Source organism: Rattus norvegicus, chromosome 3 (assembly GCF_021556685.1).
Source record: "Rattus norvegicus strain SHRSP/BbbUtx chromosome 3, alternate assembly SHRSP_T2T, whole genome shotgun sequence".
Taxonomy (NCBI): domain Eukaryota; kingdom Metazoa; phylum Chordata; class Mammalia; order Rodentia; family Muridae; genus Rattus; species Rattus norvegicus.
This window is the reverse complement of record NC_141536.1, coordinates 168,069,531-168,092,692: the sequence shown is the minus strand read 5'-3', so window position 1 is coordinate 168,092,692 and position 23,162 is coordinate 168,069,531. Positions and strand designations below refer to the sequence as shown.

Here is a 23,162-nt window from a genome sequence, read left to right as displayed (position 1 = left end):
TAGGGTTACGTCGAAGAGAGTTTAGGCTTGTATTTCCAGGTGCCCCGTCTGCCTCTCACTCCTCACCTTTGCTCGTAGGACCCTCCAGTTTGGCCACATGTCTGTCACGGTGGAGAAGCATATGGTTCATGAGATCAAGGGGGACACAGTGGCCCCTGGGAGGGAGGGACTACTCAACCTGAATCCTGACGATTTTGTCTTCTACGTGGGAGGATACCCCAGCAACTTCACGGTGGGCCTGGCTCAGTCTTGGGGGGCGGGGGTCCTCATCTGGTTTTAAGTTCATTCTCCTGCAGTCTGAGCAGGATTGGCGTCTGGGGGGGAGGGTAGGAGGGTGCCCTGACCGTGCACTTCACCCGTAGCCCCCTGAACCCCTCCGATTCCCTGGCTACCTGGGTTGCATCGAGATGGACACACTGAATGAAGAGGTGGTCAGCCTCTACAACTTTGAGCAGGCCTTCAAGCTGACCACTGCGGTGGATAAGCCTTGTGCTCGGTAGGTAAGGCCCAGCAGCACCCTGTGTCTCCACTCACCCACCCTCCACTGACCTGAAGCCTCCAACCTGCAGCTCCAAGACCACCGGTGACCCATGGCTCACAGATGGCTCCTACCTGGACGGCAGTGGCTTTGCCCGCATCACCTTTGAGAAGCAGTTCAGCAACACAAAACGCTTTGAACAGGAGCTGCGTCTTGTGTCCTACAATGGGATCATCTTTTTCCTCAAGCAAGAGGCACGGGTGACCCCCACGCCCTGTACTGCCCTGTGCCTTCTCCTGGTTCTGGCTTTGCCCTGATGTGAGCCTTCCTAAGGTCCCCGAACTGACCCTGCTCTGCCCTGTTCCTGCAGAACCAGTTCTTGTGCCTGGCAGTACAGGACGGCACTCTTGTACTCCTCTATGACTTCGGCTCCGGCCTGAAGAGGGCGGACCCACTGCAGCCCCCACAAGCCTTGACGGCAGCCAGCAAGGCGGTGAGGCAAGGGACCTGGGGACAGGAGGACCAGCCGAGAAATTTGGCTTTCCTGAGGCCCATTACCTATCCCTTGCAGATCCAAGTGTTTTTATTGGCTGGCGCCCGCAAACGTGTGCTGGTGCGTGTGGAGCGGGCCACTGTGTTCAGCGTAGATCAGGATAACGAGCTGGAGATGGCTGATGCCTACTACCTGGGAGGTGTGCCACCTGAGGAGCTGCCCCCAAGGTGAGCATGGGCCCTGGGCATGTGGGGTCCCAGTGCCATCAGGGCAGCTACTCATGACCTGATCGGTGTCCTGCAGCCTACGGCGGCTCTTCCCCTCGGGAGGCTCTGTCCGTGGCTGCATCAAAGGTATCAAGGCTCTGGGCAAGTACGTGGACCTCAAACGACTGAACACCACGGGCATCAGCTTCAGCTGCACCGCTGACCTGCTAATGGGACGCACCATGACTTTCCACGGCCACGGCTTCCTGCCCCTGGCACTTCCCGATGTGGCGCCGATCACTGGAGAGGTCTATTCTGGCTTCGGCTTTCGTGGCACTCAGGATGACAACCTGCTGTATTACCGCACCTCCCCGGTAAGCTGGTAGTAGCTTGGTTCTGCTGCAGCCACAGTCTGGGCCTGTTGGGGCAAGAAGGGATGGACTCTTGGCCTAGCCAGTGACCTTGCCTCTGTCACTAGGATGGGCCATACCAGGTATCCCTGAGGGGGGGTCACGTGACACTCCAGTTTATGAACAGAGAGGTGGAAACTCAACGGGTCTTTGCTGATGGCGCCCCTCACTATGTTGCCTTCTACAGCAATGTCACCAGGTGAGTCCCGCCTCAGGCAGAGAGGGAAGGAGGGCTAGTGTGCTCTACAGGAGGGCCTGGGGGGAGGCGTGGCCCTTCAGGAAGAATGTACTGGGCTGGGAAACACCGTCTTCTTCTCAGGGTATGGCTGTATGTGGATGACCAGCTACAACCGGTGAAGTCCCGTGAGGGAACAACCCCCATGCTCCAACTACAGCCTGAGGAGCCCCCACGGCTTCTCCTGGGAGGCCTGCCTATGTCTGGTACCTTCCACAACTTCAGTGGTTGCATCAGCAACGTGTTTGTGCAGCGGTGAGCTGGTGGGTGTTGGGGATGAAGTCCCAGCTGACCCTGGATTCCTGTCACTGACGGGTATCTAACCCATTCCCCACCACAGACTTCGGGGACCACAGCGTGTGTTTGACCTACACCAGAACATGGGGAGTGTCAACGTAAGCGTAGGCTGCACACCAGCCCAACTCCAGACCTCAGGGGCCACAGCTCAGAAGGTAGGGGACCCACAGTAGTGTGTGGGCAGGACTCGGGTAGCTGAGACTCTGGCTATCAAGCAATTGGCCAATGCATCGCGGTCTGGTCTGTGCCTTAGGTTTCCCGCCGCAGTCGCCAACCCAGCCAGGACCTCACCTGCATGACACCCTGGCTCCTTGGGACTATTCAGGATGCGTACCAGTTTGGGGGACCCGGGCCCAGTTACCTGCAGTTTGTGGGTGTCTCCCCATCCCACAGGAATAGGTAAGGTTGGCCGGGCCAGGCTTGGGTGGGATTGAAACTGCTACCCATGCTGACCCCATGCTTGGCTTTCAGGCTCCACCTCTCGATGCTCGTCCGCCCACATGGGGCTTCCCAGGGCCTCTTGCTCTATGTAGCCCCCTTGTCGAGCCACAGTCCTTCACTGGTACTCTTTCTAAACCATGGACGCTTTGTCGCACAGACTGAGGGCCCTGGGCCCCAGCTCCAGGCCCAGAGTCGCCAGCACTCACGGGCTGGCCAGTGGCACAGGGTAAGAGGTTAAGGAGAGAGGGTGGGTGGCAGGGCACAGGCAATGCCCCTCAAGCTCCTTTCTTCCCAGGGTCCTGGGATACCATTGACCAGGCTTCTTCCCACACCAGGTGTCTGTCCGCTGGGGAATGCAGCAGGTCCAGCTTGTGGTGGATGGCAGCCAGACCTGGAGCCAGAAGGCGCCCCACCGCCGGGTCCACAGGGCAGAGGGTCCACAGCACTACACCCTCTTTGTAGGAGGTCTCCCTGCCGGCAGTTACAGTTCCAAGCTTCCTGTGAGAACCGCACTGCTTTGCCTTGGCCCGGATGCCCACCCTCAGCCGTCTAAGCCTGATGTTATCCATCCGCTCCTCCTAGGTGTCTGTGGGGTTCAGCGGCTGTATGAAGAAGTTACAACTGGATAAGCGGCCACTGAGGGCCCCAACAAGGATGGTGGGGGTCACACCCTGTGTCTCAGGCCCCCTGGAAGATGGCCTGTTCTTCCCAGGCAGTGAGGGAGCCGTCACATTAGGTGTGTGAGGCAAGGGAGGTCTTGTGGGAATAGGGGTTCTAAGCAAGGCCCTGGACCTCTCCCATCACGGCCCCTCCCCACAGAGCTCCCCAAGGCCAAGATGCCCCATGTGAGCCTGGAGCTGGAGGTGCGGCCCTTGGCCGCTGCTGGCCTCATCTTTCACCTGGGCCAGGCCCATGCTACTCCCTACGTGCAGCTGCAGTTGCTAACAGAACAGGTGAGCAGAGCTGTCGTTTGGGGTTTCTTCACTGTGGCCTCTGTTGGGCAGAGCTTAACTGTCCCTCACCCCAGGTCCTGCTACGGGCAAATGATGGGGCAGGGGAGTTCTCCACGTGGGTGACCTACCCCAAGCTTTGTGATGGACAGTGGCACCAAGTGACAGGTGAGGGGGACCCTTTTCCCTTTCTGCAGAGAAGGGTGGGTTGTGGAAGGGACACTGCAGGTCAGCTGGCTGGGGACACAAATCTGCTCCACAGTGATCAAGGGCAGGAACACACTGCGGCTAGAAGTCGACACACACAGCAACCACACCACAGGCCGTTTGCCAGAGACCTTGGCTGATTCTCCAGCGCTTTTGCACCTTGGGAGCCCGCCCAGTAAGTGTGGACTGCTCTGTGGGGACTGGGATCTTCCCACCCTTCACAAGGGTAGGTTGACAGCAGCTAATGCAAGGACAGAGGACTCAGAGGCCATCACACCAGTCTCCTCTGGCCCCTCTGTATTTTCAGAGTCTGAAGCTGCCTGGCCAGAGCCCCCTGCCTACCGAGGATGTCTGAGGAAGCTGCTGTTCAACGGGGCCCCTGTCAACATGACTGCTTCTGCACGCATCCAGGGAGCAGTGGGGATGAGCGGATGCCCCTCAGGAACCCTAGCAATTTCCAAGCAGGGAAAGGCACTGACCCAGAGGCAGGCCAACCCCAGTGTCTTCCCGCTACGCTGGCATTGAGGTTCCCAGACCTAGTGTTTGCGTACACTTTTTGTGATTAACAAGTCATTTCTGGTTTACACTGCGGAACAGACATATTTATACTTTGTCCCTCTTGCCCGACAGCTTTCAGTACTGAGATCTGTAAAATTGTGGGTATGGAATTAAAGTGACTTGTTTGACTTGCGTGGGGTTTTAACAGAGCGATGGCCGAGTGGGAGCTAGCCTCACCACAACACACTCCTCACCAGCCCAGTTCCAAGTAACACAGGCCAAGACCAGACTTGACGGGTACAAGAGAGGACTTTATTAGTGAGGTGGGTAGGGTGGGGTGGGGCGGGGAGGCGGGCAGGAACAAATCACAATCACCACTACGGAATCACACAACTACGAATTCCAACTGGGGAAGGACAGCGAATAATTTAATCTAGACTCATATCTTCCTCTTCGTCTTTCTTGTCTTTTGTGTCGCCCTCCTTGGGGTCTGATTTGGCATTATTCTGCATGGCTTTGGCAAATGCTTCCACATCTGAAACAGCCACAGAGGATTACTACCCAGGTTGACAACCTCTAGCACTGCACAAACACTGGCCAGGACTGGGGACCATTACTCACCACCTTTGTTGGCGGCCTCGACAGCCTCTGCAGGAAGGCCAAACTGGCACATGAGAGGGCCAAGCTGTCCTGAGGCCAAGGCCGCACTGAACATACCCAGGGCCTGCAACAAGGAGCAGACATGCAGAGCTGGGTACCTGAGGCACCAGACCTACTGATGCTAAAAGTCACAGGTGCAGAGAGCACCGTGGACACCGTCCATACACACCTGCTGGAACTGGGGCGAGGTTAATGTGTTCTGGATCTCCTCTGCAGTCTGGGGCAGAGACTCCCCAGAGGGCAGGTAGGGCAGCAGGCGCTCCTGAACGTCTGCGTTGGCAAGGATGGGAGCCATGATCTCTGGTGTCAGCACACTCGCCAGATCCACTAGGTAGGGCACAAGCAACGTGGCCATCAGTGGCCTGGCGCTAGCCCAGGCACCCTGAGAGCAGAGCAGCAGACTGCTGGCAGGGTGATGTGAGGTGTGCATGTGTGGCTGGACGGCATGGACACCCAGGCTCCACATCTCAAAAAGCCACCCAGTTTATGGGCAGCAGTCCTCCACCCTGTGAGCACCCACAGCTCTCACCCTGCTGGCTGCCTCCTGGCCCTGCTGGGACGTTCATAGTGGCCAGAATGCTCTGGAGGTCGCTCAGCTGGATGGGCTGGGTCGGGCTGGCTGCTGTGCTGGTTCCATTACCCGAGCTGGGTGCGGGACTCGGGCTGGTCGCCGAGGCAGCTGCTGGGGCAGAAGGGGCTGGGGTGGCGCGAGCGGAAGAGGTGGTAGAGGACGGGGTGACGGCTGCCGACTGGCTCCGGGAGCTGGGGAAAGGGAGCAAGGGCTGGAGCAGCTACGCCCACTGTGAGTCAGGGCTACTCCTCAGGCCCAGGATCACCTTCCCTGCTAACAAGCTGAGGGGTAATGGGGCCCTCTACCCTATCTCCTAAGTGGGATCTCCAGAAAGGAGAACATGCTGGCCCATGGCAGGCGCTGGGGGATGGGAAGCTCACCTGGATGAGGAGCTGCTGGCTGGAGGCCCACTGCTCCCCAGCAAGCTGGCCAGGCCTGGCCCAGTGAGGGCCCCAAGCCCACCTACAGGAGTAAAGAAATGTGAGCTAGAGACACTCCCAGCATACCTGAGAAGGCACTAACCCATGTCCTCCAGCAAGAAAAGCTACACGTTCTAGTAACAAGGCCAAGGGATGAACAAACAGGGAGGGTTAGGCAGCCACAGGAGGCCGAAGTGGCCACACTATGCTGGCCTGCACTCTAAAAGCTAAGTTAGGTCATTTCCACCCCACCCGCATTCTTACTCCAGGCCTCAGCCTGGCCAGAACAGTGCCTTCTAAGTAGCTCTAACATTTGTGCTGGACCTCAGGTGACCTTCAGAGACACACACTAGACCAGGTCTCTCCGCCCAACTAGCAGACAAGCATCTTCCAAAGGAGTGGCACAAACACACACAAACATGGCTGGGACCCTAGTAAGAGGAGCCCTGCAGGGACAGGACAGCAGGGTATTACCCAGTCCTCCGAGGCCGGCTGGTCCGATGAGCTGCATAAGCTGGCTGTGACTCATGTTCCCCAACAGACTCTGCAGGCCACCCTCACCTGGTGAACACAGGGACCAGACATGGGCCTGCTGTGGTGGCCGTGGCCAGACCTAGACCCCATGAGCATCACACATTGTTGACTATGGCAGAAGCCTGGCCTTGGCCCCACCCCAGAGCCACTCAGGATACAGTGGCCTCTGGAAGGAGGTGGCAGGGAGCAGGTGAGCTCTGTGTGGATGGGAGGAAAGAAAGAACCAGGACTCATTAAGCAAGGCTCCACCTCACAATGTTCCCGGTCACTGAAGAACACTGTCCCACACAGGTCAGGTGATAATTACCGCCCAGTGCTGAAAGCTCGTGGCCACTACTCCCACTCGCTCCCAGTGTCCCAGGCATGGGGGGGTTGTTCAGACACTCGTTCACTTTCCGGCAATGCTCCTCATCTTGGTCAGTCTTGGGCTCCTGGCAGAGAGAATACGCAAAGAGCCAAGGCTGAGCAGTCTGCACAGGGAGCTGGCTCTCGCCTGCTGGCTTCCCTGCACCCACACGGCCAACTATCCTGATTCAGCCCACACAGTGACTGGAGAGGCAGTAACCTGCAAATGTGACAGCACCGGACCTCCCAGCCTCCCAGCTCTAATGACAGCAATGGCAACAGTGAGCAGGCCCCAAAGCCAGTGATCACAGTGCCAAGCCTCAGTGCCTTCGGAGTATGGCTCTTCCTGGGCTGTGGGGGTAATGTGTCCTCCACTGCCCAGGCAACCACTGGCCCCAAAACTTCAGAAAAGAATACTGTGCAGCAAAGGGGCAAGAAAGGCATTTCTAAGAAAGGAAAATTAAAGAGTAGCTGTGTGGGGGTCTGTTAACAATGTTCAGAACTGTGGAGAAAGCCTCTGCAGTGAGGACTGCCACCTTAAGTTTCCAACTAAAGACCTCTGCAACATGGCCGCACCCCGTCCTCTCTGTTCTGGATCCTTGTGCTCAGGTGACCAGACCCAGGCTGAGAGGAAGCCCCTCCCCTCCTGGCACTTTGCAGATACATGGCTGCTGCCCCTTTTCACAGGATGACAGTGGTAACGGCCATGTGCCCTACCCTTGAACATACCCCAAGTCTAGCCCTGACTCTAGACTGGACCCATACACCCAAGAGAGAGCCCATGTCCCATACCACAGCAGAACCACATTAACAGCATAAGAAACACAAATATGCCAATGGCCTCCAACAGGTGGCAGAATGTGGAGTCTGCATTTGAGGGACACTACAGATGTAGGCGAGATGCAGGCGCCACGACACTGAAGGGCCTCTCGACACACTGCACAGGAAAGCTTAAGGGGAGTGGGTGGGAAAACTTAACAGCTGAGAGAACGGAAGGCGGCACCTCTGGCCAGGGAGCAATGGAGACCTGAAGCCCTGAGGCTGGGTGCCTGTGGGTGAGTCCATGGGCAGGGCTCTGGGACTGAGGTGGGAACTCAGCTAGAGCAGGCCCTCCAGGTCAGCACCTCAAGTGTGTCACAAGAGAAGACAGAGAAGACCACTCTCTTACCTGCATCCAGAAGAACAGCCGCTTGGACCCTGCCTTAAACTTGAGCACGTAGACCCTCCCACTGGGGCACTGAGGCACCCGCTTGAACTCACAGTCATCAGGAAAGATAATCAAGTCCTGGCGACACAAGGAGGACAGTCAGACAGACAGACGACAGACAGGCATACACACATGCATTCAAGTAATGCACCACCAAGGTTTAGGTCCCCTGAAAATTTGCAGGACCCAGTAGCAGGGTGGAGTTGAGAAGTCTCAAACCACAGTGAAGACAGAAGAGGGCCCAGAGTGGTGGGATAGAAAGTGTTCTCTAAGGACCAGATGATTTAACAGAAACATTCTGGAACTGTGCTCCAAGAAGTAAAAGTCAACCAACTCGGTCTGGCTGCTAAGTGTAACAAAGAACATTGTATTCTGAGAGACAAAGAGCCCCAAGGAAAGCAGCCTCTTCAGAGCGCTAAACTACCCAAAGCTGTGGCGAGGGTCATATCTGCACACTCCTCCACAAGACTGGAGGTTTAAAGCCAGGGCTGAGGACGATGTCACCAAATGGCTCTGTCACCCTGCCAGCAGGCTGTCTCTGCTAAAACCTTAAAAACCATGGTCACTACGGGGTGCATGGCTTCACAGTGACTGGAGCGCTTTGCCAACCTTGCGACCCTTACACCAATCCACTGAAGGCGAAGCCATATTCCCAGCTCTTGCCCCAATGGCCTGGTCTGGCTACAGGCACTCACATCCTCCACGGTCCCAGAGGTCCTGTCTTTCCAACAGAAGTGAATAAGGGAATCGTCGGTCTGCTGGATGTACACGAGCCCTTTCCGTTTATCTGGGGTGACCGTAGTTCCTTTTAATGACATTTTTCCTGCCCGGAACTCCACCAAATACTTGGTAGAGGATCCCCGAGAGCCGGGAACCAGGCTCGGGAACAGAGCGCCTGAAGTCGTCATCCTGAAAAAACAGAGCGAGGCCCGTCGTGTGGCGTCGCGTGCGCAATGTCCCACCCATACGCTTGGTCAGCCCGCGGCTGCCCGGGAGCGGGAGCGCGCCGGGCTGCGCAAAGCCAGCTGGTGTGCGCAGGACGGAGCGCAGCCCCGCGGACCCCCCGCTCCCGCGACGTCACTGCCCGCCCGTGCGGAGCCTCGCTGCGCCCGGCCCCGGTGCGTCTGGGGCACCGGCGGCCGGCCCGGACTGACTCGGTCCCGCGTGCTGCCGCGTCCCGTCCTCCCGCCGCTCGGCCCAGCCTGGAGCCGCGTGCCCCTATGCCGCCGCTGCCGCCACCGGGCCCCTACCTGGCCGCGCTCACACTCGGCCTAGGGGCACCGTCCGGGCTCGCTCTTCCTCCTCGGCGCCTGCCGGGCCTCGCCGGAAGCCCGTGCTCGGCCCGCCCCGCCGCCGCTCTCGCCGCCGATTGAGTTCCGTCAGCCGCGCGGCCGGCCCCGACCAGGTTCCGATTGGCCCTGGCAGCCGTCCGTCGCATCCGGCACGCCTCCGCGCCGGCGGCCTGTTTCCGGCGGAAGCGCGGGCCAGAGCGGCCCCTATTGTTGCTGTGTCATAGGGGAGCGGCGGCGGCCCCTGGCGGCGGCGCCCGGAACAGCGTCCTAGCCGCCTCGACAGGCAGAAGGATCTCCGCGGGGCGGCGCTGCAGAGGTCGAGATGAGGGCAGTGGGCACTGGGCTGTACACAAACGTGCCAGTGGGGCTGACATGCACCCGGGACGGTGCTGTCTTATCCACCCGGTTCTGAATGGACCCATCTCTCTCCACACCGCAGGAAGACAACCTGTCTGGTTTGCATTATTGGGTGAGCGAGATGTCAGGGCCTAAGACATAAAACAGTCACATGGTTTAAAAGGTAGGAGGTAGTCTCTTGACACCTGAACGAGGAAAGTGTCAGCTTCATGACATCTTGTGCTAATTTGACACACATTATAGCAAAGTACAAGCGGCTGCTCGGGATGGATGGGGGGTTTGTTGGGGGGTGGAGTGGAGCAGGTAGCATGGGGTTGCTTGGCACAGTAAGAGCAGGTTCACAAAGCACCATGGATGGGGTCTAGGGGCTGCTTGTAGCTATCCGGGTGGAGTGCAGCCGCCTTCCTTTAGGGCAGAGGTGCTTGCAGAATGTAAAGCCCAAGAGTCCTCACATTTTCTTTTACACACCACTTCCATTTCTTCGCTTCCTCTATGACAGCTTTGAGGAAGTGAGCAGCAGTCCAGCTTGGTAGGTCCCAGGCCCATCCTCCACCTCTCTCCAGGACTAAACAGTGCTGAATCTCTAGTTTCCTTTGGCATGCTTCACAATTTACCATCTGTGTATGTGTGAAACGTGTGCGGCCTTTTTCTGAAACAAAGGTGCAAAGTAGTTTTTTCCACTTAACTACTGCTTGACGCCAACGCAAACCTGTTCCAGGCCAGCCTAAGCTGGAGGGAGGCCCCCCTCTAAGATGCAGGTCTGTTGCCACCATGGCTCACTCATTTTAATTCCTGTCAGGAATTCTGATGCAGGAAGCTCCAAATGCTTGCACCTGTCTGTCATCTTTCAGTTGGACTCTGCCCTGTGTAGTTTCCTTTTTAAAGTGTGTGTGTGTCTCCCGTGTGGCGGTCTAAACACAACACTCTGTAACTTGGTTCTTTCCACTATGGGCTCCTGGAGCAAACTTGGGTTGCCAGGCTCGCCTGGCAAGCAGTCTTACCTGTTGAGTCATCTCACTGGCCCAGTTTCCAGCTTTATACTACAAAAACCTTTGAGTTTGGTTAGGTGTGGAAGCTCACGCCTGGTAATCCCAGCCCTCAAAAGGCTGAGGTAGGAGAGCTACCAAGTGTTCAAAACCAATCTAAAAGATTTCACTGGGGCTAGGGGATGCTTCTGTGGTTAAAAGCACTGGCAGCTCTTCCAGAGGCCCCCAGGTCTGATTTCCAGCGCCCATATGACAGCGCACATCTCTAACTCCAGTTCCAGGGGATCAAATGCCCTCTTCTGGCCTCTGTGGGCACCACGGTCACACGGATACGTACGCAGGCAAAACACACATAAAATGTTTTAAATCATTTAAGATCTAATTGATTGGGAAGCAGCTTGGAAAATAGAACTGTCATTTCACTAAAATGTTATGTTCAGAAACGGAAAGTTTATTTTTGTTTGTTGCCATGCTAGGTATCCAGCCCAGCCTGTGCATTCCTGGTTAAATGCTTCACCACCAAGTCACATTTCCAGCTCGATTCTGTAATTGGTCTTTATCGTAGTATGTGTATGGGTGTTCTGCCCGAGTGTACATGTAGACGAGTCACATGCTGGTGCCTGCAAAGCCCAGAAGAGGGTTATCTGGGATCCTTAAGAACTGCGGTTACAGACAGTTGTAAGCTACCACGTGGGTGCTGGGAACCTTCCTAGGTCCTCTGGAAGAGCAGCTTGGGTTGTTTAAAGCCCACACAAACAAGACTACTTTGCAACTGACAATTCTTTTCTGTGTGGTGCTGTACACCATAAGGCAACCTTCCTCATTTCTAAGAATCTTAGTTTCCAGAGGGCCATGGTGGAATTCAGTCAGCACAGGCTTGGTGAGCTTGGTGTCAGGTGCTCACACTGCAGCCCAGTTGGTCATGAAACAGCCAAAGGGAAAAAGAAGAGAATCTGGCTTCTCTGGCAAGTGACCCCCAGCAAAGCCATCAAAGTTGCCACTGGAGGTGACGAGGAACCCACATTTCAAAGCCAGGAGACTTGGGCTTCTTCCAGGTCATGAATGTTGGGGGACTTGGAGCCAATGTGTTCTCATGAGCCAGGAAAGCGTGCAGTTTTGCACACAGAGCCAGTGGGAATGGTACCTCCCATCCCTTCCATTAGTAAGCATTCTGTAGTGGAAAGCACACTAGCCTGGCTGGGTGCTGAGACTGTGTTTGTACCCACTCCGTCTGAGGGCAAAGACTCTGGTCCCCACAGTCACTGCAGTTCACAAACACAATCCTTGGAATTGTGCAAGCCTGTAGTAGAACCCATGTGAAGGTCCCAGAGGAGACGGAGGGAAACACTGGGTAGGCTGCAGTGGTCACCTTGGCTCCTGACCTGTGTGGACTACCCTGTGGATGCTTTCTGTGTAGTCTTCAGTTTCCACAGGGAAGTCAATTCAAGCAGTCACGTAGAAAAGAACAGCCCTGAGCTGGAGATGAGACCCGGTAGCTGAGTGGTCCCCAGCAGTTGTAAACACAAACAATGAAAGCCCCACTGCACACAACAAACCCTGTGACATCTGACCTTTAATGTTGGGGGAGATCCTGGCTCACGGCCCTGAGCATGGAAGCTCAGAGGCACTGGTGTGGCTGTGCACTTTCACCCAGGGAGGAAGAGTGTGTTTTTCCAGAGGGCAAAGGCATCTGAGGAGATGTTCATTTACAAGGAAACAGATGACACAGTCGCCTTTGAGAACAGGTCCACAGAAAAAGCAGTGACAGCAGGGCTGGGGGTCTCTAGTACCAGAAATGCAAAGTGGCTAAGCCACTGGGGAGCTGACTTCGGCAGGTGTGGCTCTCTCTCCGTTTGTCTTATTAATAGACAATTCTTCAGAATAATTTTAGGTTCGCAAGAGAACTGAGCACAAAGTACAGACAGCTCATGCTCCCCTGCCCCCTGCCTCCTGGGCTGTACCTTCCGGGTGGGTCTATTAGAACCAGTAAAGTTTCTTCCAAAGTTCATGATCTCAGAAGTCCACAGTGTACACGCAGTTCACTCAGCGGGTGCTATTCTGTACCTCTAAATGAACACGAATCGGTTTCCACCAGAAAACCAAGGTCAAAGCAGGGCAGTTTCAGTGTCTAGTAGGGCTATGTCTCAGTGGGAACAAAGGTCTTACAATAGTGAAAGAGGTCGGGCAAGCAGGGGATGTGGCAGGACACATAAGGGCTTTCATAAGGGCCCATCGTGCGTGAGGGAGGCGTCCCCAAGGCCTCCTCACCTCTGACGGGTCCTGCCTCACAACGTCATCACAGAGTGTTGAGTTGTACATGGGTACAGTTAAACCCCACTAACACTGTACAGTTCACATGCACTGTTTGAGACAGTCTTACTACACACCCCAGAATGGCCTCCAAATCTTCATCTTCCTGCATAAGCTTCCCGAATGCTTCTGGGTAGTAAGTACACCACACTTAGACCACCGTGCCTGGCATGGTCCGTCTACTGACAAAGGTCATGGTTCACCTGCACCCCAAGCCCTTCTTTCACTGTTTCCAAAACACCATGTTGTACTAGTGCACCGTGGCCTATTTAAAGGAACCTTCTTTAGTATGTATGTAGGCATGCCATGTGTGAGTCTGGTCCTTGCAACAAGCAGAAGAGGCTGTCAGATTCCCTGGAATTAAGAGTTCTCGGTACTTGTGAGGTGCTAGGAACCAAATCATGGCCTACTGAGCCATCTCTCCCGCTACCCACCCTTTACTGTTTACTGGTGTGGCTGTGCTGAGGCCTACGTGTGGAAGTCAGAGCACAATGTCCAGAAGTTCAGGAGTTAAGTCTCTTCTTCTGCCTTGTGGATCCTGGGTGTGAAACTCCGGTCAAGGCTAAGGGGCAAGTAGTGCCTTTACCCACTAAGCCATCTCTCTGGTCCTCCCAGGTCCTCCTATGGCTTGAAATTTCGTTTGCTTCTAACAGACATTCCATGGTCTGGGTGCACCTCTGTTTACTCACTTGTCATGATTCCAGCGACTTACTATGAGCCTCCGTGTGCAGGTTCGTATGGACACAGCTACTGTAGACGTGTGCACAGGTCTGTGTAGATAAATATGAAAGCCTGGTTGTCAGTTTTGTGGCAGGGCTGTATTTACTTGGGCTTTGTTTTTGGAGACAAGGTCTCACTGTGTAAGTAATTAAGGCTGGTCTTGAACCCAAGACCTTACTGCTTTCCCCTCCAAGCTGGGGCGACAGGTGGGCAGCACCACAGGCATGCCCTGGTCAATTTTCCTTCTTTTTTTTTTTTTAATACTTTATTTTTTTAAGATTTGTTCATTTATTATATATGAGTACACTGTAGCTGTCTTCAGATACACCAGAAGAGGGGATTGGATCTCCTTACAGATGGTTGTGAGCCACCATGTGGTTGCTGGGAATTGAACTCAGGACCTCTGGAAGGCAGTCGGGTGCTCTTAACCACTGAGCCATCTCTCCAGCCCAATTTTCCTTCTTTTAATAGACAGGGTCCGTGTAGCCCTGGCTGTCTTGGAACTCAGCAGACAGGTCTTGAACTCAGAGATAAGAAAGAGGTGTGTCTCAGTCCCCGCTGCCTGCCTCTGCATGCCCCAGCAGTGCCCTGCTGCTCTGTGTTACCCTTCAGCATGTGTCACAGGGTCTGTGGTGCTCCCTGTTCCGGGCTGCAGTTTCCTAATGCTCTATGATAACTTGAGCACACCCTGGTCTCACTTGTCACCCACGGTTCCTTATTGATGAAGTGGCAATGCTTCTGTTTGTTTTTAATGATGGTAAGTGTACTGCCATGTGACTCAGCTAGTATTTCTTAGGCATTTAAGAGAGATGTAAGCAGACAGACAGGCTAGGTGAGTGACTCACACTCGTAATCCCAGCCCTGAGGAACCTGAGGGTAGCTGTTTCAAGCTCCATGAGACTCAAAACAAACAAATAAACAAAACCACCACCAACAACAAGGGGGGAAAAAAAACCAAAAGAAGGTCTGGGGAGATAGCTTAATTGTTAAAGTCTACACCACAAGGACCTGGGTTTGAGCTACAACACCCACATAAAAAAGACACAGAAAACCATGTGCTTGAAGATCTAGTACTGGGGAGGGAATTCCTGGAGTTCACTGACCAGCCAGTCTCTCCTAATCATGCACTTCAGGTCCCAGACAGAGACAATTTCAGAAACAAGATGGATAGCTCATGGGAATGACACCCAAGGCTGAACTCTAGTCTCTGTACACAAAACAGAGAGAAAGGTAAGTCCGCAGAAAAACCTGTGTACAAATATCGGGGGATTCTCCTCACAAATGCCACAAATTTGAAGCAGCCTGGTAAATGGACAAAAGGTGACACCTCAGTGCTTACTAGTGGGGGAAAAAAACACCCTCAGGCTCACACATGCCCACGGTGACGTTCAAATAAACTATTAAAAATGAAAACTGCCAGACAGAAAGTAAGGGAAGAAACTTGGGGACAGAGCCAGTTGGGGGTGGTCAGGGTTGGGGAAGCCTAATAGGCACCTACATGGTTTCTGCAGTGAGCTTTGGCAGCAAGTGGCCATGTGACCGTATGAACTTGTTGGAACTTCATAGGTTGCACCTCTCGAGAGGAGGCCCTAGCAGGTGTGAGCCCTGGGCAGCCCCACCTTCTGGTGCTTACTCCTTGGGGTCAGACTAGAAGTGAGAGGCAGATGTGTGTCCAGTCAGACGCTGTGGCTGAGCACCTGTGGCAGTGGTGCCATCTGCCCTGCACAGCCGGGCATTGCAAGCACATGAACTCTAGAAGGCCATCTGTCATCCCTCTATCCACAGAGCCGTGATACTGGATAAACTTGTGGGCTCCCTCCCAAGCAGTCAGGCTGCCCATAGCCCAGCTGTTTTATGGCTTAACAGCAACCTCTAGTCCTCAGGAGAGAGGATAAGTACAGCCACTACAACTCAAAAGGTCTGAACCCCTTCCTGACACGCTACCCGAGTCCCCCCCCCCCAACTAAGACAAGCCATTTTAAGATATAACCCATTTTTTGCTAGGCCAGCTCTATGGAACACCCAGTCCAAACATCTACCCCAGTAGGGTATGAGAACTTGCCTGTAGCTCTTTGCAGAAAAATCAGAGCCCTGAGACAGTGAGAAATTATCCAATGCAAAACAAATGTCAACCACAAGCCATGTCCAAAGAATCTCCATTCAGGCCTGAAAGTTAACATTTATATACTCATAGATCTGTGCACAAACCTCAAAACCAAAACCCAGAAAGGATTGATTCTGCTAAATAAGTGATATTGGCAGTCACGAAAATAAACCTGTACCCGGTGCACTTCCTTGCCTGACATTTCCATGTGTGAGTGGGTGGTGTAGCTAAAGGGGCAGCCACCCATAGGCATGAAGAGGAATGCAATCGTTGGGGCAGCCTGAGGTCAGGGACCAAGCCAGAATGGATGGAAATGTCACTGTCCTCTGTAGCTGTGCTTTCCCCAACATCTGGCGAGAGCAGCTGACTCTGAGAGCAAAAGGCTGACTTCCGCAGAGAAAATTCTCACACCAAGCACATGGGGGCTACTGAGGAGCCAAAGGGATACCAGTTCTGAGGTCAGCTGGCTTTGTGGGTTTTGTTTGTTTTAAGTTTCTCTGTAGTCTTGGCTGAAGCTCACACTGTAGACCAGGCAGAGATCCATCTGCCTCCCAGATGCTGGATTAAATGTGTGTCCCACCACTGCCTGGCAAGGTCAGCTGTTTTTCTTTTTCTTTCTTTCTTTTTTTTCTGGAGCTGAGGACCGAACCCAGGGCCTTGCGCTTGCTAGGCAAGCGCTCTACCACTGAGCTAAATCCCCAACCCAAGGTCAGCTGTCTTATCAGGCTGCAGGCCCCCATGTTTGGTACTTAGACATAAGGAAGTCTACAGGCTGAGACAGGAGGAAATCATGGCTCTGAGGACGTCTTATGCAACTCTTCCAGGTCCAAGAACTTGAAGCAGGACAGCCCCTTTTGCTGTGAGCCTAGAATCTAACTAGCTGAGCAGATCAGGGATGCCTTGTTACTTACAAACCTTGCCTCATACCCCAAGGACCTGGGATGCCATGTGCCCACTACTTGTTGAGAGGTGTCTCCACATTTAGTCTGCTGAGATGGTAAGAAGGCATAAAACTTGTAACTCCCTTTTAGAGGGAAAACTTTGTGTGGAAGCAGTCTGGTAGGAACCTTTCTGTAGAAGCAGTCTGGTAGGAACCTTCCTTCAAGGGGCTGCCGGTTCACTGACTGACAGAAAAGGCTACCAGGCTTCAACTATGAGCACGCAGGGAGTACAGGGCATATCCTCTATGCATGAGTATGGCTCTCCAGATGGCTGGTCCAACCCAGCACGAAGGTCTCAGGGCCACTGGAGCTGTGTGACGTCCTCCTAGGAGCTAAGCCTACAGCAGACTTGGAAGTGTGGCACTGACCCTTTGACAGACACAGTAATCACTGTAAGCTCCGGGAGGCCTGAAAGCTGTGAGTGGCAGTGGGAGGGAGCTGTTCCACTGGAACCAGCCTGAAAGCACACTGACACCCGTGCATGTGCTTGTGGGTGTCATCGCTCCTCCTTAGAGCACTGGGCTCCCAGAGCATTGCAGGTTCTCAGCCAAAGGATTCCCCAGGTTTATTTTGCAGGATTGAAGAACTGGATTTTGAAGAGGCAGGTTCATGATGTACATCAGGGCCAGGCCTACCTCTAGCCAAGCCCTAGCAGGAGGATGTGGATGCTGGTGACCCCAGAGAACCACCAGAGTAATGAGATACAACCAGTCACAAACCATTTTAAAGGATACATTTTACATAAAACACTACCAATGTTTATCTTCTTACCTTTAAATCTCTTAATAGATCGTAGTAATGTTCCTTGGAATTGTAGAAATGTGACTCAATTCTAACTTCAACTAGAATAGAAACAAAACGAGGGGAGCTGAAGGAAATGAGGTCTCTGATGGCTCAAGTTCTTTTTTTGTTTTTTGAGACGTGGTCTCATACACCCTAGGCTAGTCAGCTCATTTTGTAGCCAAGGATGACTTTAAACTACTGGTCATCCTGCTTTTAAACTCAAATGTTGGGATCATAGGTGCATCACTGAACCTGACTTGAGAATATTACATGTGGGAAAGGCTGTTGCTCTTTTCCTCCCATGAGGATTCTCAAGGGCCAGGTCTACTCTGTAAGCACCAAGGCCCCAATGCAAGGCTGTGCTCACATGCCACTGCTGTCTTTCAGTGTGTATCGTCCGTGGGAAAGCTCATTATGGAAGCTTTCTGGAATTGTCCAATGCGAGGAGTCAGAGTGGCAACTTCTTCATGTGTTGGTACAGGCAGAGACTGCCGTGAGAAACCCTTCACTGTTAAATCACCTAGCACAGCTGTCCTTTCGCCCTTTCCTCTATATACTTCTGGTTTAGGTAAATGCACACAGGACCTGGGTTGGGGGCTGTGTACATGGTGATGGACCCTAAAACACCCAGAGCCTTGCCTTAGGAGATGACATGGAGATACGAATCCACTGGCTTGTTATTTCAGGCAGTCAGAATCACTGGTGAGAGGGCTGCAGGCTTCTGAAACAGTCATTTTAAGTGTTCCTCAGGCCCTTCAATTTGGGGGAATGAGCAGTGTGAGGGTTGCCAGGGTCTGGAAATGCAAATGTCCCCCTCCAATGCACGCAGGTTACCCTGTTCTCTCAGACACTTCACAATCTCCTCTTGGAAAGAAAGATGACAAAGCCATAAACCTTCAAATGTATCTCACAGCCATCAGAAGCTTTGTTAAGGGGTCTTAGTAGACAGAGCAGAGATGCTAGTCCTGGGAGGTCCCCCGGCTGCCACAGAAATACCTATTTTTAGTTTCCACAGCTATAAAATCAACCTTCAACCCATGTTGGCTTTTCAAAGTGTTTTAATGACAGAGGCTGTTTGGAAGCCTGGACATAGTAATCATACCTTCTCATTTACAAGGGCACACTGTATGAATGCACAGATATGTGTACACAGTAGATTATCTTTGATGCAAAGAGCTCCACTGTGAGCCTTGGTGTCACCATTTTTACATAAAGTCCATCATGTGACAGGAATGCAGAGGTGAACACACCCTACTTGTATTAAAACAATTTTAATGACACCAGGTAAGTAGATCTTGCTTCTGACCTTCCATTGCACACAACCAAATGTAACTTGCCTGGACTGAAACATGCACAGTGGGGAACCAAACACAAGACTTTGGGGGAGAGGGAGGGCACACAGGCGAGGTGAGTGAAGAAATGACCTTAGAAACAGGCGTGGTCCACAGTGACGGTGAAGCTATGAAGTGCTGTGGCTAGAGGCAGGGCCTCCAAGGCAGGAGTAGCCCAGGGCGTTCTTCATCTAAGTCAGTGTTCCTGCCACTCTGGCTTGGCACAGGGACACTTTGTTTGGACAGTACACAGTGGTGATTATGTGTTTGCTGCACTTTAGCAGATCATTCAAGTAGTTTCAATTTAAATATTTTCTAAAGTAATCTTTACCTTTTTCAAGATTGGTAGAAAATACAGAATCTGGAGGCTTGTCACTTCATTCCATGTTGCTTTCCACAACAAAGGGGACCCTGGCCACAGGATACTTTTGTTCCCCTCCTTGGGTCTGGGTTTGAAACTCTTCCAGAACTCACGCCACAGCCTTGAGTGGAACACACAGGCCCTGCTGGTTCTTCCTTCCTTACACATTTTGTAACAGAGTGTGCTGCCAGCTCAGCTGGCCTTGTGTACTCTGTTACCTGTGAGAGGATTGTGGAGTTCTGAGGTCTCAGTGAATGTGAAGGCCCAACTGGAGCTTCATGAAGGGGCTGCAACATAGTGAAGCGCGGGGCAACCAGAGGCTCACTGAGGTCCTCCATCATGTCCGAGGCTACCTCCACAATTGTGGCTGCAAAAGCTGGTGTCTGCCACCATAAAGCTCAGATGCTACTTGAGGATTCCAACCTTACAGGCCTCCTTCTAGGCTCACAGGCCTTACTTAGTAGATGTCTGGGCAGTCTGAGAAATTACGTTCAAAGTAATGGCCGGCATACAGCCAGTCAGGAGCTCCTGTGTAGGGGTTATTGCCTGGAGAGAACCACCTGCAAATGCAAGGGAGGTGGTGAGCAGACGGCAGGATCCATCTAAGTCAGCCTTCTCACAGCAGTGTACCACTGCAGAAATGCATCGCGGAACACCATCACAACAGTGACTGACCAACTTCCCTGTGGCCAGGTTCACTCACACACCTAACTTTACTATTTCCCAACAAACTCAATCCTCAGGACAACTTTCAGAGGAGAGAGTCCCCATGATGTCGAACCTCACTGGGTTCAGGCTGCACTCTTGCAGCTGCACAATACCAAACAGAAGCAGCTAAGGCCATCAGGGTGCACAGGAAGCACATGTGCGCACTCCCAAAAGAGTGATGGCTAGTTTTATAGCTCAGTGGTCAGGTAGTGTGCCTGGCAGGTACAAAGCCCCGAGTTTCATCCCAGAACCACAAAGGGAAAAAAAGGAGCAATAATTATCTTTCATGAAAAAACTGTCATTTTTACAATGGATCATCTTTTTGATGTTTGTTTGTTTGCTTGTTTTTTTTGTTTTTTTTTTTTTCTGAGGCAGGGTTTCTCTGTGTAGTCCCAGCTGTCCTGGAGCTAGCTCAGTAGACCAGGCTAGTCTCAAACTCAGAGATCCATCTGTCTGTGCTTCCTGAGTGCTGGGATTAAATGCATGTGCCACCACTGCCCAGCATGGATTATCTATTTTTTTTGTTCTTTTTTTTTTTTTTTTTTTTTTTTTTTTGGAGCTGGGGACGGATTATCTATTTTTAATTACTTAGTTCTTGAAACAGTGTCTCATTTTATAGTTCAGGCTTGCCTGAAACCCTGGCTGGCCTCAAATTCAGATTCTCTTGTCTCAGTTTCCAAAATGCTAGAATTAGAGATGTAGGCCACTATATCTGGCTTATGTTTTTTAATTGTTTAAAAGACCAATGCAAGAAGATTATTTTCCAGTGTTTCTCTAGAATAAAGACATGCACATTCAAAGCACTGTATTACATCAAAAGCACATGCATTAACAACTGCCCCAGAGAATGGCACAATGGCACACTGATAAAGTGTCTGCCACACATAGCAGGTTCCATATCACAGCACAAGAGGGAAGGCGCAGAGAGGGTGGTGGAGAAAAACTTATTTCAAAACCCCAGACCTGCTGGACAGTAGTGACACACAGGCCTATAATCCCTATGGGGTGGGGGTGGAGGGGTGGGGGTTATATAAAGGCTAAGTTTGTGGGCAGCCTGGGCTACAGAGTGGCCAGCCATGGCTACATAGAGAAACCCTGATTCCAAAAACATAAAACAAACAACAACAAACCCAAACAAACAAAAACCCAGCCCAATGTCATTAGAGATGGTTACTTGGTTACTAATATGACCTAGATATAAATAGCACAGTAAATGGAGCCTAGCATGCACAGTGACTCACACACACACACACACACACACACACACACACACACACACACCCATTCTCTCAGGTACTCTAGAGATGGTTACTTGGTTACTAATATGACCTAGATATAAATAGCACAGTAAATGGAGCCTAGCATGCACAGTGACACTCTCTCTCTCTCTCTCTCTCTCTCTCTCTCTCTCTCTCTCTCTCTCTCTCACACACACACACACACACACACACACACACACACACACACACACACACACACACACACACACACACACACACACCCATTCTCTCAGGTACTCTAGGGCCTGGGACTGGGAGGTGCTTGAATTCAAGAATGGACAACAGTGTAACTCATCTTAAAAATAAAAGGCAACAAAAAAACCCAACCAGCCTTCCATCCCAGCACCTGGGAGGCAGAGGAAGGTGGATCTCTTGAGTTTGAGGCCAGCCTGGTCTACAGACTGAGTTCCAGGACAGTCAGGGCTACACAGAGAAACCCTGTCTTGAAAAACACAACCCCGTCAAAAAAACAACCACCAACCTGATAATTGAACTGTTTCAAACATACAGACATTTTTACACAAGACTGAAGATGCTGTGTGCACTCATACACAGACTAAAGATGCTGTGTGCACTTACACATAGACTAGAGATGCTGTGTGCACTCATACAGGTGTGTGTCTTGCTGATGCTTAGTTTGACTACTGAGGAAAACACAACCAGTGTAAGAAACCCGAGTCAGAAGTAAGGCTAAAGTTCCTGGCGGCTGGTGTAGGCCCGAGTCACAACACACCCTCCATATGGCCCCATATCAGCAGAGGGCCCACTTTAGGGCTACATCTTCACACCCACAATAGAGGTTTTCCTGATGCCACAGTGGGCAAGCAGCAGGACCTGGGCTTCAGCCTGGCACCACACTGCACGGGGTAGGTGCTGTGTGTATACGCATCACCTTACCACAGCGGATAAATGTGGGAACCACGAAACTCTCACCAATTTTTAAATGAACAGTTAGACTCAGGCTACATTTTTTCTTTAACCTGGCCATATTTTTTTTTTCTTTCTTTTTTTCGGAGCTGGGGACCGAACCCAGGGCCTTGCGGTTGCTAGGCAAGCGCTCTACCTCTGAGCCAAATCCCCAACCCTAACCTGGTCATATTTGAAAAGCCATTTTGGGACAAATAGACTGTGAAGTAGAACAGAAAGCCTGGGCACCCCCAGGTGACATGTCTTAGGCAACTCCCTGTAAATGGTTTTAAGCAGCATATATGCTAATCAGACACTCTGGCCTTCAATACAGAGTTGAGTCACAGCACTAGGTAGCAGTGGTGGGGTAGGGATCTTTATGCCCACAGGGGCTAGCTAAGCAGGGAGGACAGAGTTAAACAGTACTGCCTGTGACGTGGTGTGGCCTCTTCACTGCCCAGGTGTGTGGAGGCTCACTGTTCCGACTCACCTGGTCCGCCACTCTGCTTCCTCTTTGGCACGTTCTTTTCTGGCCTCTCGCTGCTTTTCCTCTAGTCGCTCCTTCTCCTGACTGGCCAGATCTAGGTCCAAGCAAGTAAGCAAGCATTTGAAACTTCCAGCTTGTCAGAGACGCCAGACCCACATCCTGACCCTAGATGACTTGTCCCACTTTGATGAGAAAGTGTGGGGAATGAACTCTGGCTCCAGTCAGCCACCTGTTAAGGGTGAGTTCTTTCTGCCAGATGTGTCAGGGCCCCTTCTCCAAGACAAGCAGATGGGAGACATCCCAGTAGACCATAGCATTCCTCCAAGTGTGTTCTGTGATGTGCTGGGCAGTTTAATAGCAAGAACCCCAAGGTATATGAATCCCATATCTGCTGAACTTGCAGGATGAACTGAACTGTGGCTTCTGATGAAGGAGAGAGGGTGAATTTGGAGGGAGGAGCACCACCTGCCCGGCATGGATCAGGTGAGAGTGGACTCAAGACATTCAGGTCTTTCTTCCTCCCGCTGAGCACACTTTTCTTTCCACAGGCCTCCCTAACAGGGAGCTCTGCTGGTTTTTGATGTAGCTTAGTAAGCAAGGAGCAAGCAACCACACTGAAAACCCGAGCACAGCGCTCACTTGGTG

At 52.5% G+C, this 23,162-nt stretch overlaps 3 protein-coding genes, 1 long non-coding RNA gene and 1 pseudogene across 7 annotated transcripts in view; 2 read left to right on the top strand and 3 right to left on the bottom strand.

The window, feature by feature from the left end:
* Lama5 (laminin subunit alpha 5) overlaps positions 1–4,407 on the top strand; it is a 47,634-nt gene extending 43,227 nt beyond the window's left edge. The window contains 17 exon segments of the mRNA NM_001191609.1: positions 79–232; positions 363–496; positions 570–732; positions 849–971; positions 1,050–1,198; positions 1,275–1,551; positions 1,656–1,786; positions 1,907–2,077; positions 2,163–2,274; positions 2,373–2,518; positions 2,591–2,786; positions 2,896–3,060; positions 3,143–3,296; positions 3,380–3,513; positions 3,588–3,678; positions 3,773–3,892; positions 4,025–4,407. Of these exon segments, the coding sequence (NP_001178538.1) occupies positions 79–232; positions 363–496; positions 570–732; positions 849–971; positions 1,050–1,198; positions 1,275–1,551; positions 1,656–1,786; positions 1,907–2,077; positions 2,163–2,274; positions 2,373–2,518; positions 2,591–2,786; positions 2,896–3,060; positions 3,143–3,296; positions 3,380–3,513; positions 3,588–3,678; positions 3,773–3,892; positions 4,025–4,242 (2,638 nt within the window). The 3' untranslated portion in view covers positions 4,243–4,407.
* Positions 4,408–4,505: 98 nt separating this feature from the next.
* Positions 4,506–9,268, bottom strand: Adrm1 (ADRM1 26S proteasome ubiquitin receptor). The gene is given in 10 exon segments (NM_031708.1): positions 4,506–4,750; positions 4,837–4,939; positions 5,045–5,202; positions 5,405–5,637; positions 5,827–5,908; positions 6,340–6,426; positions 6,707–6,830; positions 7,913–8,029; positions 8,647–8,860; positions 9,202–9,268. Coding segments are annotated over 9 exon segments (1,224 nt in total). The 5' UTR covers position 8,860; positions 9,202–9,268; the 3' UTR covers positions 4,506–4,643.
* On the top strand, positions 8,905–23,000 carry LOC120101831 (uncharacterized; annotated as a pseudogene). Its single transcript, XR_015684883.1, has 3 exons — positions 8,905–9,712; positions 14,750–14,846; positions 22,921–23,000. The product of XR_015684883.1 is annotated as an uncharacterized LOC120101831 (transcript).
* On the bottom strand, positions 12,142–17,991 carry LOC147995867 (uncharacterized). Its single transcript, XR_015684884.1, has 2 exons — positions 17,433–17,991; positions 12,142–13,666 (listed from the first exon to the last, which is right to left on the bottom strand). It is a non-coding gene; the product is annotated as an uncharacterized LOC147995867 (long non-coding RNA).
* The window catches only part of Osbpl2 (oxysterol binding protein-like 2), a 45,077-nt gene continuing 40,399 nt past the window's right edge, over positions 18,485–23,162 (bottom strand). For all 3 annotated transcript variants that reach the window (XM_087651181.1, XM_087651180.1, NM_001013079.1), the window contains 2 exon segments: positions 22,521–22,611; positions 18,485–19,696 (listed from right to left, as the gene is read on the bottom strand). In XM_087651181.1, coding sequence (XP_087507307.1) covers positions 19,594–19,696; positions 22,521–22,611 — 194 coding nt within the window. In that variant the 3' untranslated portion in view covers positions 18,485–19,593.